The sequence below is a fragment of the Parasteatoda tepidariorum genome, chromosome 7 (assembly GCF_982258835.1).
Source record: "Parasteatoda tepidariorum strain Cologne lab strain chromosome 7, Ptep-v5.0, whole genome shotgun sequence".
Taxonomy (NCBI): domain Eukaryota; kingdom Metazoa; phylum Arthropoda; class Arachnida; order Araneae; family Theridiidae; genus Parasteatoda; species Parasteatoda tepidariorum.
In genome coordinates this window covers 56,075,929-56,093,637 of record NC_141761.1, presented here as the reverse complement: position 1 = coordinate 56,093,637, position 17,709 = coordinate 56,075,929, and the positions used below count along the sequence as shown (strand labels likewise).

The 17,709-nt window shown below is 28.7% G+C and overlaps 1 protein-coding gene across 2 annotated transcripts in view; it reads right to left on the bottom strand.

Annotated features, from left to right (window-relative positions):
* LOC107456521 (ephrin-B2a) overlaps positions 1-17,709 on the bottom strand; it is a 399,131-nt gene that overhangs the window by 96,407 nt on the left and 285,015 nt on the right. Inside the window, exon 1 of one of the 2 annotated variants that reach the window (XM_016074397.5) lies at positions 10,380-10,771. The exons of the other annotated variant lie outside the window; for it this stretch is intronic. Coding sequence (XP_015929883.1) covers positions 10,380-10,489 — 110 coding nt within the window. The 5' untranslated portion in view covers positions 10,490-10,771. Of the gene's footprint in view, positions 1-10,379; positions 10,772-17,709 lie in introns of those variants that run through there. 2 annotated transcript variants of the gene reach the window in all.

Here is a 17,709-nt window from a genome sequence, read left to right as displayed (position 1 = left end):
CTTAGTTCGTTTACATCTGTATTTCTCCCCCCCCCCTACTGGGAACGGTTTATTAGATTAACAAAACAATAATGAAGATAAAAAAATTTGTGAAGGGTCCGATTAAAAGATAAATTATTTTGTGAAGTTGTTGTTTTTAAGTTAAAATATTTTGAGAAGGGTCCGTTTTTATGAAAAGATATTTTGTGAAGGGTCGGTCCGTTAACGGATTTCTTCTAAATAGACCCCTGATAACCAAAACAGAATGTCCAAAACACATAAGAAAGCAACAACAAAGAAAATGTCCATCAATATAGTAAACAAAATGTGGATAAAAGCCGTGTAGGCTGATTGGAAATGCTATTTGTTTGGCTTATTGCAATGAGCTTTGTTGGACATTGCAGTGATTGAGGCTGTTTGCAAATAGTAGGATTTTCCAATACGCTTATATACACAATCCTTTATTACCAAAATAACGGAATAAAATTACCAAAATAATTATTACCACTCATTTATTATCATCCTCATTTATTATCGCCGTCTTACAGCCGGCTGAAGAATCCCCGTGAATAAAATGGTGATTGGTGCAGATTAAATATGTCTGGGTCACAAAGTCTTCTAAGTTCCCATAACCAATCAATACCTTTTGGGATGCTGATCCAGGAGCTCCCTCGTCTTCTGGATTTGGTTCAAAATTACAAGGCTAAGGAGTTGAACATTGGTAGTCGTAAATTCAGATTTGAGTTGGGTGTTAAAAATCGGTTATAAAATAAAATATAATGATTTCTAATTAAAGCCGTGGTGGCTCAGGGGATAGAACTTTCGCCTTCAAATGACGTAACCCGGCTTCGTACCTTAGCGATGGCTGGTTCATTCGAATTCCGCATCCGGTTCGCACCGACCACAGTCCTGATGTAAAAATATCCTCAGTGGTAGGCGGATAATGGGCTAGAGTCCCCTTACCGTTAGGCTAACTGTGGGAGGTTTTCGTGCCTTTCCTATCCGAGTAACAAATGCACGGAAAATGCAAAGGCGGGTTAGTTCCATTATAAAGTTATCCACAAATGCAACATTTCCCCCTATACTTGATCCTAGGATATCTTTTGTCTTCTGGATTGGGTTCAAAATTACCAGTCTACGGAGTTAAACATTAGTAGTCGTAAACTCAAAATTTGGACTGTTGTTTAACGAAGGTTATCATTTCTAATTATAATTGGAAACATTGGATAACTAAAATAGTTGCAAATACTTCTAGTAAATGTGATACTTAGATTGGCCATAAGTCATTAATAGAAATCTTATTATTAAGCGAGGAACAGAAAATTATCAAAATTTTATTACTACTCAATTTGGGTATTTCACAAAACCACATTAAGTATCAAATTGGAATTACGAAAAAATTTCATATAATAGTTTAATATTGAAAAAAAAAAATATTTTATTTACATTTGTATTTCTGAATTTTTTTTTAAAAAAAAAAATTCTTTTTTTAAAATGATCATCTATACCTTCATACTTTTGCTCCCCTAAAAAAGAACCTTATTCAATTCAGTAAATAGGTTTAGTAATAAAAAGTGGAGAAAGTACATAAAATTTATTGGCAAAATTTATAGCTTATTTTTTATCTTTACTCTTTTCAAGGGATCATAAGACAAAAGTAACACAGGCACTGTGTTCCATTAAATGATATTTGGGGATTACGAAAAAAAAGCTTTCAGAAATAAACTGGCTAAATCTTGAAGGGAGCACAATGGCAACACTAAGAGGAATAACCCAGACAAAAAAGGCTCGAAAACCTTAAGCCATAAATATAAAATTGTTTAAAGATAAAAACAAAGGTTATCAAATATATCCTATCGAAATAATACTACTTCCTTCAATAACTTTAGTCTTATCGCGAAAAATATACCTTGCAATTTAATCTTAAAATAAGGAAGAAGTTGAACAAATTTCGAATATAACAAATTTAATTCACTCTTTAGTTTAACACAAAATACTACGAAGTTAGTTATGGCATCCAAATGGAAAAAGAAAAAAATTCTATTCCTTTTATATGTCGCTCAAGAACGTAATAAGTAATAAATTAAATTTACATTCAATTTCGAAATGCAGATTACATTTTATTTCGCATGAAAACAAAATTATTTTTTTTCAAGCTCAGCTCTCAACAGTTTTTTTTAATGCGTTTTGTAACATATTTTCCGCAGTTCTAGTTAATACTATCTATCTTTGGCAAATAGAAGAGGAAAACTTTGAAATGGAATGTGTTAAATTTTGTACAGAACTATCGCTAAAGACAATTTGTAAGAAAAGAAAGAATAAATTACTGCACATCGAAAAAATGAAGATTTAACCCATTTGTATCGAGCGTCCTTTAGAAAAGACTTCTTATTCTATGAAAAAAGAAAAAAAAAGTGATAGCACAAGAATTTCATTGTAGAAAAAAGTAAATTCTGTCTACCGTAATATATTAATAATTCAAATACAAATATTTAGTTCTAAAGTTATATAACATGCCGGTTTTTTAAAGCTTAAGTGGCTGTAATAGAAGAAAAATATTTTAGGCTAACAAATCTGTGCTATTACTTTTTTCATATGAGCGTTTTTTCATATATAGACCACATTTATGAAAGGACATAAATAAGCTAAAATAGAACATTTTAAAAAAATTCTAAACATTCGCCATCTTACTTAATTTAAAATGTTATATATACGTTACAGATTTCATTCACAAATTGATATAAATTGTTATACAGAATTAGTTGTGTTCTGCAGGTAGAAAATTTGAACATAACTTTTTATTTATTGCAAAAACTGAAAATTAAGATTTCTTAGAATAAATGTAATAAAAAAAAAATCCATAAAAATAGTTTTTTTTTATATTTAAAAAAAATTTGGATAATACTTAGGAAACATCCAATTATAATTCACCTTTAATTGCTCACCGATAATTACTTCACGTTTCACCTTTACATTTTTAGTTAGAAGCCTTAAGTTATAAGCCAATGAATCTATAGATTCCAAAGTTCTCACTGTTGGAAAATAAAATAATTTTAGAAGTTACTGATTTCAAAGCAAATAACGTTTTCAAGACTTTTAGAACACTTAAAATGCGCTAAGCTTCCAGAATATACCGAGAAAAAAAAAGAAAAAAAAGAGAGAGGAAAGGTGTTAAAACGTGTAAACATAAAGTACACAACATGAAAGTGTGAACACTTAATCTAAATCGTTGTATCAATCAATTTTGTCCGATAATTCTATTTTTATTTTATCTTGGAGCAATCATTAATTATACGAAAGTTGTCAGGATATATTAAAGCGGCTTTTTGTAAACGAAAAAAAAACTTTCAAATTCATTTTTGGACATAAAGATTATAAAAACTAGGTATATTATTTCTTCTTATCAAATAATCAATAATAATAATAATGAAAAAAAAATTAGAAACGATCTCGTAGATTTAACATCAGTGGCGAAATTCAAGTTGTTCATTTTGTAGACTTGTTATTAAAGCACCATTAAAATGTAATACTATAACGCCTAGTGAGCACTAATAATACTGAAAAAAAATTCACCAAGGAAAGTGAAATCTGTTGAATGTGAATTACCAATTATAAACTCTTATAAGAGCTAAAATATCTCTAATGATTTAACATCAATATCTTCACCATTTGTTGTTCACTTCAAAATGAAAACTATCTGAGCATTATAATGGATTCCAACAGTAGAACTACAAACCCCATTCATCCAAATCGAAACAATAGAACTGGCGAAAAAGTACAGGGTATTAGAAGAAAACATCTATTATTAGACATCAGAAATCCGATTTTTGATTTTGGAATCAGCTAAAACCTTCCTACCCTATCGTGTAATCACAGTAAATCGATGAGATAGGAAAACCGGTAAATAACGGATTTACTATTCTTGCCGAATAGACCGAGCATATTATTCCTAATGCATCACTTGCAAGGAACAATACGCGCTTCAGAAAAATAAGAATGACATGCATGACAAAACACGGAATTACAGAGTTTGAGAAGTTGTGGTTTCAGGGATTTTCTTTTTTTTTTTTCTTTAAAAGATCCTTTAAAGAATTATAAATTTTTTCCTCTATTAAATGATATAGAAAGTTAAGTGAAACGAAGCGATAATGCGAACTCGTTTAACAATTTAGTTGAATTCGTATACCCGAGAATTGAATTACTAAATCAAAAAGCAATCAAATGAAAGATGGTTCGATGTTTAATCAGCCTTTCTATAACTACATATCTTGTAAAGGAAGAAAAAAATACTGTCATAGTTATATAAGTAATTCTCTTTTGTATGAGACCAAAGCAAACTAATGCTAACAGAAATAATTCAATAATAAAGTTCGAAAAAAGGAACAGATGAATTTTCCCCAGTGCTCATTCCCATTCGCACAGTAAATTTATGTACAATAATTTTTCAATCTTACATGAATCATCGATTGAATTGATCATTACCAGTGGTCTGTTTAGAAGAAATTTGGGTCCGTTAACGGACTCTTCACAAAATATTTTAACTAAAAAACGGACTCTTCACAAAATAATTTATCTTTTAATCGGACCCTTCACAAATTTGTTGATCTTCATTATTGTTTTGTTAATCGAATAAACCCTTCCCAGGGGAGTGGGGGAAAGAAAGACAGATGTAAACGAACTAAGTCTTGTCTTCAGCAGACGCTTCTTCCTTTATTCGTCCGAAATGAATATTCTGCTTTCAGTAGTATAGGCTAAATACCAAATATCTGTATGTTGCATCTCTACTTTAGTAGCAGCAATTGCTGTTTATTTTTTTAAAATTTATTATTTTTTTATTACAATTTTAAAGTGTTGAGCATAATCTTGTACCTCTTTACAATTTAAAAACTCCTTGAAAAAGTTTTTTTGCAATAACAGGACCCTATTTGCACAAATTTACAAAAGCAGGACCCTGGTTGAAAAAATTTGACCTAACGTTTTCTTTTATATTCACAAATTACGAGTAATTTTTTCACAAATTTACAAAAACGGACCTATCACAAAATGACTGGACAGACCCCTGCATTATTAGAAATTATTTGGAGGAATTAAAGCAAAACTTGATGAAATTATAAAAAAATAAAACCAAAATTGAAAAAAAAAACTGATACTGTTCCAACATGCTATTATAAACTGAAGGGAAACGGTCAAGATCTTATAATTGTGCGGTAACTACAAAAAATACAAGTGCAACTGCAGCTACTGAAATGATTAATAACTCCTACAATAAAGTGATCCATTTCAGTAGCCTGTCAAGTAACCTCTTCTTTTCACAGGAATGCGAGGAACAATAACCAATTTTTGTTCGACTTACTAGGACGACAAGTCACTTGTATTCCCGCCCCCGATCCAACCTTAACAGGAAAGAAAAAAAAAAGAAAGTCCACCCCAAGTTAGAACAGGGCAAAAAGAAACGACCTCTGACCAAAATGGCAGTATGATGCATTCGATCTTGTTTCCAACAAGCCAATGGCCATTAGCGGTTAGTAAAAAAATCATTCCTTTTCGAAGGCAGGCAATTTGTAGCGTTTTTGGGTGATAAAGGGTTGCTGGACCACCCTTGCCGCAGATACTACCACTGAAAAATAATCTGTGACAGAGATAGCGTGCACTTAAAATCTTGCCCTTTCTTGGCTTCGACCGAACGGTGGGAAAATGGATACTTCTTTTTAAAGTCACTTAAAGCAATTTCAATTTGATGTTATAACTAGAAATATATATACCCATAAAGATTAAAAAGTACAAGTAAAATATAAATGGTATAAATTTGTAAAAAGAAAAAGAGTAAGTAATGGGACTAAGTCAAGTAGGCTTAGCACGCAAGAATTCTTGAATAACAACACAATAACTCTTTAAAACAATGATTACTGTGTAATGTTACGTAACCAGTCGAAAGGGTCCTTATCTTTCTGATTTAACTGTGCTATTATTATTATTATTATCATTATTAAAGGTATTTTGAGAGCATTCAAACAGTCGTGTTTTTTTTTAATTTTTAGAATCAGTTTTAGAAAAACTCATTAACAATAATTTTAATAATTCAAAACTTTAAATATGTATTAGATTCAACCCTAAATCCAATAAAATAGTTTTATTCTGAGTTCAGATTAGGAATATTTTATTTGTAGTAAATTATATTATAGTTCATTTTGTAGCAAGCAAGTCGAAAGATTGGTGACAAATGTGTCTGGTTAATTTCTCAACTACATATTGTAAAGCAAAGACTTCCTGCAACAACTCATTGAGGGTCAGGGGGCCATGACGGTGACAATGTGGTTAGCATTGAGCATCGACCGCTTTTATTTTCCAGCTAAGCTGGTACCCATCAATCTGAAGCTGAGTGCACTTCAAGCAACCGGCGGAGATCGGCGGTGTAGGGATTAGGGACTGCCCTTGCATCAGAAAGGTTCTGGGTTTGTATCCCGGGCAAGGCATGGATGTTCTTTCTTTCTCTGTACTATCTGTCCTTACTGTGGGAGCAACGTTGGCCCACCTAATATGATGCCCCTGAAAAGAGAGGCCAATAAAACTGCCCTGTAAATGCCTGAATTGACGAAATATGTTAACACAGGTGAGCATTGGAAAAAATAAAAAAAAGATTGATCTAAGACAATAAAAATTGAAAAAAAAATGCCTATATTGAACTGGCTAGCAGGTTTCCATGCATCTATAGTACAAATTTCAATTAAGATTTTTAAAAAACTGCTTAAAAATTAACATTAAAAACTTCCATATGACAGCAGAACAATTTCAATAAAATATTAACACTTACCATAGAACATTCTAATTCTTAAGGGTTGTTAAGTTTTTTTTTAAACAATAAAAACGAGTATATCTTAACCATGATAAAAAAAAAAAAGCTTATTTGATATTTTTTATTATTCATTCATTAAAGAAAATGAAGATTCTAGCGCTTCTTTTTAATATAAATTATTTCTTTTCCTCACTACATAATTTTAATTAAAAAACGCGAATAAAAAAATTTTAGAATGTATTTTTTGGCGAGTTGAAATGAATGTTAGCTTTAAACTAAAAGAATATGATGTTCTGGCAGAGAGAAAGTCCCAATGGATTGCCATTTCAATTTGGCAACATTCCACAGAACAGAATTTGGAGACAACATGGTGCCCAGAAAGTAAACAAAGAGGAGGATAAAATCCAGTCACAATAGCATCCTTTTAATCAGGAGAATATAAATATGTACTCTCAAAATATCAAACAAGAGAACTCAAAATCTTTCTATTCAAATAACATCACAGCGAAATCAAAAGCAAACACACAGATATTCCCTGTCTTTTGAATTAAATAGAATTCTTCACAAAAGAGAATAATGTAAACTCAAATAAATATATGATGAAATAACAGATTTATTCCTAACTTACAACAACAGAGAATATGAATATTTCCCTGGATTTAAAGATAGGGGGAAAGTGAAATACAACAGCAGCTGACCACAACAAAGGAGGGGAGTGGCTAGGACAACAGAAGTTGATGTTCTAACCCAGTTTATGAGGTTGCAAAACCTCAGTTCATAAATCATAATGGTCTTCTCTCCATCAAAAGATGTAAAGGGTTAACACCTCTTTTCATAGATGATTTGTCTGAAATGTCAGAAGCAAATGTTATTTTGCAAAATTACTGCCCTTCAGAATGCCAGCTTAAAGTATTGTCTTGTAGAATTTAAAATAATGTGTTGGGAAATTCATTAATAGTAACAATGTGTAAGTTAATAGTCTGTAAGATTAAAACTTAAAAGGATTGTATATCAAAGTATTATTCATCTATAGTAACAATGAGTAAGTTAATAATATTCCATAAGATTAAAACTGAATTTCATAATTATTTGAGGGTTAGTTCTCATAATGGGATCTTTACTAGTTCAGTCTACATTTTAGTAGAATACTTAAAGTTTTAACATAAATGAGTAAATTACTGAAAAATCAATTTAAACCAAACAAATTAGAGTATCATAAAATGGGAAAAAACATATTCACCACGAAAAACAATGTGTTTCAAATAACCCAAATAAATATATCCAGCGGAATTGAAATAAAAAAATTGTTTGACTCAGTACATAAATCATAAAATATCATTTCTAAATAAAATTTAACAGATCTCCCATTAATTGCTACAATCCGAGAAACCTAAAATTTGAGTTATTTTATTTTTTAAGAATCTATTTTATTAAAAAGAATAGATGCTCCATCTACCAAAGAAAACATTTATATATGATCAGTTTGATTTACACTAAGACTAGAATTAGTCATTGTTCGATATAATCTATAACTTAAAATTAAAAAGCTATAGCTTCTAATATGAGTCACTCTTTTAAAAATTAAGACTAGAACACAGCAATTGATTCGAAGTTCATTATTATTAGATGGAATATACCACATGTGATCAATGTAAATATTGCAAATCTCAAAAGCACTGTTACTTCAAAAATAAAAACATTAAAAAAATCTGCAAAACCTAGAATAGGTGAAATTTGGGAAAATCAAAGCATATTAAATATTTAAACTCATTGTTATAACTTTAAACTATGGTTGTTTATAAATAATTTTATAACAAAAAAGAATATAGAAAACCTATTCACATGCATTTGACTAAAAAATTCTCAAGTGACAATATGAATTCTTGAAGTTAATAAAATCAACAAAATTTGACAATCTTGGTCCATGTTTAAAACTGCAAATCTATAAGCTACAAGTTAGGAAGACAGACAGCATTAAGTTTTAAGATAAACATTTTATTCAAACTGAAGTTATAGTTTAAAATTATTTTAAGAACTTTAAAAAAAATCTGAACAAGAATATCAATGTTTCATGTATCACAGAAAAGTTAGTTTATATTCCCAAAATAAGCATGTTATTAATGTTTGAAACATTCTTTTATGAAAGCAAAGCATAAGGGTAAACTAGATTTAAGAATCAATTATAAATATAAAAAATATTGAAGAACTTAACAGAATATTTATAACAGTTTTTATGTTTTACAAAATATTTAATTCAAATATATAGTTTTATCATTAAATAATTGTTAAAATTAAGTTTCGAAATGAATAAAAATTCTTCTTTATGGAGAACCAATCTAAATCATTAAAAACTTAATAAATAAAGCTGATTTTTGTGATAAAGGATAAGCAAAAACTGAAACACTTCTTAACTTAAATAACAAAACAAGAATTGTTTTGCAAAACTATATAATTCTATAAGAAAAATTGAGCAATATTTGCAGGCTTTCTAAAAGTAAAATTAAAAGAAATATAGGGGACAAGTAAAATGTTAGAATATTTTTTGGACTTAAAAAAGTGTTTGAGTAAACAATGCACTCTAACTTAAGCTTATTTTTAAGAAAACTTACGTAATTCTTAAGAAAAATTACGTTTACTGAAAAAATGAGGAATAAATTAACATCAAAGAACACTTTTAGAAATACTATTTCCAAACAACTGATGGGGAACTACTTACTCTGTTATCAGATCCAACAAAATATATGAAAAATGTGAATTGTTTATTAAGTGGATAGTCTCCATGTTCAAGTAACAAGCAAATTTTTTATTAAACAAATTTCTATTAACAAAATTACTGATCTTGACCATATTTATATTCCATGCATCTCAAAAACGAAAACTGATGTAATAGAACTAACATATTATTCCAACAGACTTCTTCAAAATAAATTTTTATTAATTTGGATTTACCATACATTCTATGAAATTAAATTGAGATAAAAATAAATTAATTTAAGAATATAGCAAGCAATAGTGCGTATAGCAGCTTCGTTTTGTGTATAGCGCGTTTTATTATGTTATCCAAACCACTAATAAGAGGAGTTCGTTAATGGTAAAATGTTTTCCTATTCGAATCAAAAGTTCACAACAAATAGGCAGTTCTTTTATTTATTAATAGTAAATACCATTTCCTTCAATGTTTAAATGAGAAAAATTCGCTAGATAAAGTAATTAAAATTCTTATTTTGTCAGACATAAAACCTAATAAAATTCCTTTTTTGTTCCTTCAAACGATTACATATTACTTCTTTGTAACAGTAATGCTTATCAATTATTAATAAGCAAATTAATGTATCCTTTAAATCCTATAAGTTAAGTTCCTTTTAATCTTTCAGAAAGTAATAAAAATTTATTAAATTAATTTAACTTATTATTCTTTTAAATTTGCTCTTTTATAAAGTCAAGGAATATTTCTTTTTTATTCTTCAAACGATAACATATATAATTAAGTAGAAATTCTTTTATCAATAAAAGTAATTTTATGAGTTGTGTACCTTATAAAAATATGTCTTCTTATTAGTATTTATCTAGGACATTCATTGTAAACAAATATGAATAGAAGACTTACATTGGATTAGATGAATTCCAGTAGATGTCAGCAAGACGAGCACCGGACACTGCTACTGGCATTGATTCCAACAGGGCCAGCAGACAAGACATAAGTATAATCCATTGCATGTTTTCCAAAGAAACACTAAACCAGCGATCATCAAATAACGGGGCAAATAATTTTTGGTCGGTTACCGATGCACAATCACCATAGTCCACATAGTTCTAACTACACTAAACATTAAACAGTGTATTTGGAATTGATCTTTTAAAAGTTCATAAGGAAAAGAATAGTCCACGACGCGAATCCGAATTGTAAACAGTCCATTGGATCAGGAAAGTTTGCGTCGCTTACTCACGAAACAAGTTTTCTTCCGAACTGGAGGAAGAAGAGAGGTTATCTATAGGTTTACCGGTATTCGGCGTTGTCTTTGAAAAGGGATGGATTTTTATCGCCAACTCTCCGAGTTTGTCGCCAAATGATGAGAGCTTTTTCTCTTTGAAGAAGCAACAAGTGGGGGACGAAAGAAATTTTTTTTACAAGAACTGCTATCCTTTTAATCAGATTTTATTCAATGTATGTATGTTAAATAAAATTGCTTTTAGAGTGTAGAATATTGTGAGCGTCGTGATTTTAGGATAGTGATATAGTGTAAGAGCCTGAAAAAGTAATAAGCCTTTAAATAGTCCAGTAAGTTCCCTTCGTTACACGGATTTATTGGAAACTGAAACTTGAAATTAAAGAGGCAATTGAGTAATGAACGTGTGTTCTAATAAGCCTACATGAATATGAGTTCACAGCAATAAGTCTATAAAGTGTCGGAAAGAAAAGATTGGTGACTTTTTCACTTAGCTTGGCTCATCGCAAAATGTCTGCGGCTGTATAACTATACAATTAGCCTACTACCTATACATCTCTATGGTATAAGGAATATATACTTTCAAGCTTACGAAAAAATTAAGTTTGAAAAGAGTTCATATCTTTTGGTGCTGATTTCAATACTCGTTTTCAAATTGCATAATTTAACCAAAATTCAATTAAATTAATCACAATTCAAAAAATCGCCACTTTCGTTTTAAAAGAAAATTATTTCCTAATTAAAAACTTACATAAAATGAAATTACATTTGTATAAAATGTTTGCAAAATAATGTCAAAATAATTTGTATAAAGGTAGTTCATTCAAATATTACGTAGGCAAGGTTTTGACAATCTTGAATTACCCCTCATCCCTTGTCAGCAAAAAATAAGAAAACCACAAATTCCTCCCTGCTTACGTAAGAAAGCCACAACCCTTCCTTCCCCTTGTTTTTGCTTTAACTATTGACAATTATTAATTTTCTAATTTTAAGTCCCTGAAACTCATAGAGGAAACATTTTTAAAACACTTTCTTTCTCCAAACTTTACTTTCATTTCAAGTTTATTTCTTCAAGTGTATATTTTTTTTCCTTCATATTTTTTTGTTAATTTTTTTTTTTTTTGAATTTTCGAAAAAAAAAGTTTTTAAATTTAGGGATTATAATTTCTTAAGTGATTATAGTTAATACTCCTCCCCTTTTTTAGTAAAAATAAGTAAATCACAAACCCCTCTCCTCCCGTTAGCAGCTTATGCAAATTTTAAATAGTTAAGTTTAATTAAGTTAAAGTTAAGTTTTAATAGTTAGTTTAAATAGTTAAGCAAATTTTAAATAGTAATATCGTTAAGTTATTACAAAGGATTTTTTCCCCCATTTCGTTCTTTCTTTAAAGGAAATAAAATCTTTGTACCTCAATTCTTAGTCAAAGCGTTTTTATACACATTTTTTCAAGCGTATGGAAAAACTTTTAACTAAATAAAAATAAAATAAGTAAATTTATAAAAATTAATAAAAACACTTTTTGTTTATTATATTTACAAAAGGATTGATCTAACTCTCAAAAATCTTTTAGTTTGAGAAAGAAATGTCATTAAAACTAAACTGAAATCGAAGTGAACTTTATAACGCATAAATAATATTTTGATCGTTTTTGTTACATTGTGCAAACTGTAGAGAGTGCTAACAAAATGTTGAGCCTCAAGCGATTATAAGAAGCGATTATTCGCCAATTATAGCCAAAACGTTTATACGAAGGTGAGAAATCTTGTAGTCGCAGCGCCGTCCGAGGATTTCAACTCTCAACCAATGGGATGCCAATACTATCTTCTTTATGTTTTGACTACAGCAGCGAGCTTGAAAATTTGCAATGAAATAAAAAATAAAACAGAATTATAATGGTGTTAAAACAGGAAGATCTGCTCCCCTCACCTCTGCCCACCAAAAAGGGAAAAAATCATATTAATAGAAATTATTAATTGGAAATGTTTCCGCATTTTATTCTTAAAAAACTTAATTCTAAAATAGCCGGCTTTTATCAAACCGTTAACTTTTTTGCTTTTTTTCTCGAATATTTGTTCAACTAAAAATGTTTAATGACTAAAGTAGTTTGACTATGTTAGTTTTGGTTTTCTTGAAAAATGTTTAGTAACTTTAAAACGATAAAAAAAAGTATGCAGTTGTTTAATATTAACTTAAAATTTAAAAAGTAATTAAATAATTATTTATTCGATATTATTACTATAGAAGAAGAGGAAATGGAAAATTAATTTTACACAAAAATTCGACCTATTTACTATAGAATGGCTTATTAATAATTGCTATAGAGAAATCGATATTCATTTATTTTAATATTCAAAATTTTTACGTTTCGAAATGTTTGTTTTTAGCTGCATTATTTTATATACTGTCGTTATTATGCGTGCTACATTATTTTTTGCTGTTCGGATTTTTTATTTTTTTTATAAAGCAGTTATTCAGAATGGAAATCATGTGCAATATTTTTACATTATGAAATTGCTTACAGGCATATAATCATTTTTTATTCCAAAATTTATTATTCAGTTGCAATTAAAAATCTAGAAAAAAAATTCTTTTGGCAAAAAAATATTATCTTTAGCCATCTGACAATTTCTTTTAAAATAGTTACTCGAGTAAGAATACTATTTGATATATTTACGATACAATATTATTTTTCCCTTTTTTATAACAATTTCTTTAAAAATAGTTATTCGGGTAAGATTTATATTCAGTATTCAATATCATTAAGCTACGATTAGCCGATGGGTTATTTCTTTTAAAGCAGTTATTCAATTAAGGATCATGTTAAAGATAAACCACGATATTGTCTCTTAATAAAAATAGCTTATTATGATATCCAATATGATTAAATATTTTTAAAAAAATGACATTCAATATGATAATATATCATGATTAGTCATAAAGTCGCTTTTTCTATAGCAGTTATACGAACACGAAGAGTATCTAATATATTTATACAGCAGTATTATTTTAAGCCATATTGCCATTTTTTAAAACTAGTTAATTATTTAGGCAAGACTCATATTCCATGTGATTACGCCAGGATATGAAATGCGATTATTTCTTCTAAAACGATTTTTCCAGTAATAATCATATTTATTTATGCCTCAATATTATTTATAGCCATTTGGTCGTTTCTTGAAAAGTAGTTAATTATTTGGGTAAGAATTATATTCAATACGATTATGCCACGATATTATTTTCGAATGGCTGTTAATTTAACAGTTATTCGGGTAAGCACCATATGAAATATCATCACCATATGGTCATTTCTTTAAAAGTGTTACTTTTTTGAGTGAGAAATACGTGGTATTCAATTTGATTTCGCTTGGATAAGCCATGTGGTCATTTCTTTTAAAGCTTATTCGAATAAGAATGCATACATTTACGGGTATTCTGGTTTTCAATGCATTGACGCCATCATATTATTTTCGGCCACATGACCATTTCTTCTAAAGCAGTTTGTTATTCCCGCAAAGATAATTTCCATTATGATTTCGATACAATATCATTTTTAGCCATATATATATATATATATATATATATATATATATATATATTACCTTGCGCAAATCCATTTCGGGTCCATCCTTGGTAACTAACAAATCAAACGCACTTCAGTAATGCAGTAAGAACGCACTCTAATACAAAAATCCTCTCGTTACGCTTTTACCTCAATTTGCGCTTTTGTTTTAATTTTTTGCAATCTGGCAATCTTGTTACGAAAATATTTTAAATCATTTTTGAAAAATTTCCCGTTCATGAAAGTTTATTTGAATTCGGAACTCGCTTTTTTGATTTCATTTCATGTTTTATTCTGTTTTTTCTTTATATTTTATTTTCTGTTTTTACGTGATATTTTTACTTATTGTGTTCTATTTTATTTGTTGTAAATTTTTTTGTGAAATTTTTTGTGTGCTCCTCACACTTTTGTATTATTGATATATTTTGCTTTGGCTATATTGATACAATATTAGAAAGCACTCTTTTTTATGGATATAATCGTGCGAGTTGATAAAAAGATTATATCTTTTATTTTCCGGATTTTTTTAAAATTTTTGCCTTTTTTTTTCCTTCCGGTTTCTTGTCATTTTTATTATTATTTTTCTTTTATTTTTTTCTCTTTCCTTCTTTGTACTGTAATTTTTCCCTTGTTTTCTCTACATTTTGAACTAATATATATATATATATATATATATATAGATAGATAGATAGATATTACAAAATTTTTTTATTAAAAAATTTATTTTTTCCATGTACGATAAAACCAGTGGCATATTGTTCTAAAAGACAATCATCAAAATCAATTAAAGCTTGAACAATGGCTTAAGTCGTAGACATAATACCTTAAAATTATAAACATTTGGCAAGGAATATTACTTAAACAAATAAAGATTCCCCTTCACTTTGCGAAATACTTGCATTTTTCAAATAATACAGTGCTAAGTCAACAACTATATCATGCTAAAGTCTTTTTTTTTTTCTTTTCTTTCTTACATTTTGGGAAAATGGGTGTTGCTCTGGGTTTTTTAAGTCTAGTCACACACATTTCTGCTAGATCAACTTCATCGACTAGATCAGCTTCAACACCATAATCTCAAATAAGGGGTTGCAAGAGATATAAAAAAACAAGGCTAATGCTAGCAATAATAGAGAAGCAGCACAAGATCAAATAAAGAAACGCAGACGATAATTTTGGAACTTATTTTAGTTGAGTGTTTTCCAAACTAGATGATTTCTTCTAATTTTCACCGGCAAAAATTTTTAATTAACATAATATTAATTTAAAGAATTTTTATATTCCTTCTATGATTAACTTATTCATAATTGCTGTCTTGATGGTGAAAATAATCTCTCTTTTGTAATTAATCGCCATTATATTTTTTATTTCTTTCTTTTTAAATCTGAATAAACTGTTTATTTGGCCTGTCTTCCTCTAACTTTACAGACACATAGAAATTTTACCGAGAAGCCATTGATCTTCTCAATCTTTTTGTCAGTAATTATTAAAATAAACTTTATTTTCCATTATATAACAGTTTCCGCAAACAGGATTAATAGTATAATTAGTTTCTAATGGAAAAATTTCGAAATTGCAAAACATAACGAATAACCTTATGAAATAAATAACCATAGTTTTACGATAGTTTATAAATATATTCTTAAAGATGTGGTTTTTTTTAAAAAATTCTAAATTCATTGATATTGAAAACTATAAGAAGAAAGATATTGAGAGTATTTTTTTTATTTTTAATATTAACTTTCCAAAGAGAATTAGAGAAAAAAGAAAGATTAAATGCGAAGTAAAAGTCTAGTTGTATGTGAAATAATTTGTTAGTTAATAAACATACTTCAATCATTCCAATTTTATTATTATTATTATTAATGTATTTTTGAAAAAAAAAATTTTTTTTTTTGCAAAGCAACTGTTTTTTAAATTTCTTTGCTGAAATAACTTATTATTGCTTAAATTATTATTGCTTGAAAATTGGTGGTTTTGATTCATTAAAACCAATCGTATTAACTGCAACTAATTAATAGATTAACGAAAGTGATTTCGGATAGTCACTAAACGTGATAAGAAGCTTTTTTAATGGTATTTCTAGAAAAAAGGTACTATTGCGAAAAACCATATTGGAAGGAACTTTCATTACACCAAAGGTGGTCATTATGGCCTACTCGAATACCAGAAGGAGAATGCGTTTTTTTCTTTGGTGAAAAAAGAAAAGAAGAAAAAGATGAGTCATTTATTTTTAACGGCCATTTAAAAGAACTTCAAATATTTGGGCAGAAAATAACAAAAATATAAGAAATAACCTCATAGCAAATAGTCGGATTTTTATTATTTTTATTTATTTGGTAAGGTTTTTTACGTACTCATTAGTAACGGTTACTAAATAAAATAATGAAAAATAGTTTGGTTGCCAAACCAATTTCACTAACAAGGATCCCCCCCCCTTTTTTTTTTTACTTAAATGATTTACTAAATCATACGGATCTGTTTTGTCTAGGAATTCAATTGCTGCATTGAGTGTATTTGCATGTTTTTATTGTAAGTCGTTTGTGTAGATAGTGTTTATTTATGCTTCATTTTAAATAATGAATACCAAGCACAACAAACCAATAGGTTTTACTCCCTGCTACGCATTCGAAAAATGCATGGACAGTAAAATTAAATTTTAAAAAAATATCCACAAAAGGAAAATTTGTGATTTACGAAAATTAAACCATGCGTGCTGAATTGATTATAAATAAGGAGTTCATTTGTTTAAAATATAATGATCAAATGTTTCTTAGCGGGAGATTTCATGATTAATTCCTTAATACTTTGTCAATTCCTTTATCAGGGACCACTAACAGATTGTCTCATAGATTGATAATAGATTGACCACTAATAGATCTAAGGTATTTATTAAATGGAGGGGGAATAAGGCAGATTTTTCAAATGGACTAAAAACAGAATGTTTAATTTTTATCACACCTGAAACAGTATAACCTTGAAATAAAATTATTTTCTTCCTTTTAGTCCACTTGAAAAACATGTCTCATAAATTTTTCTTTTCCTTTTTTTTTTTTACATTTTTACCAAAAATAAATGTTTCTTTCTCTAAACCAGCGATTTTCAACCACTGTGCCGCGGCACTTTTGCGTGCCGCCAAATTCCTTAAATGTGCCGCCAAATATTAGAAATGATACAATAAAAATTATGCTTTTTTTATTATGAGTACAGCTTAAATTAAAGAAAAGTGTGTGTGTGTATATATATATATATATATATACTTTTTATAATTTTTCCACACTTTAACTGCTTGAACATCTTCGTCGGCGATTGTATTGTCTCTGACAATCTTAAAATAAGATGGAAGGGTTTAAATTGTATATGACACACAATTTTAAAAAATTGTAAGAGCTAATCATTAAAGTAAGCTATGCAATTAATAAACAAATTACCA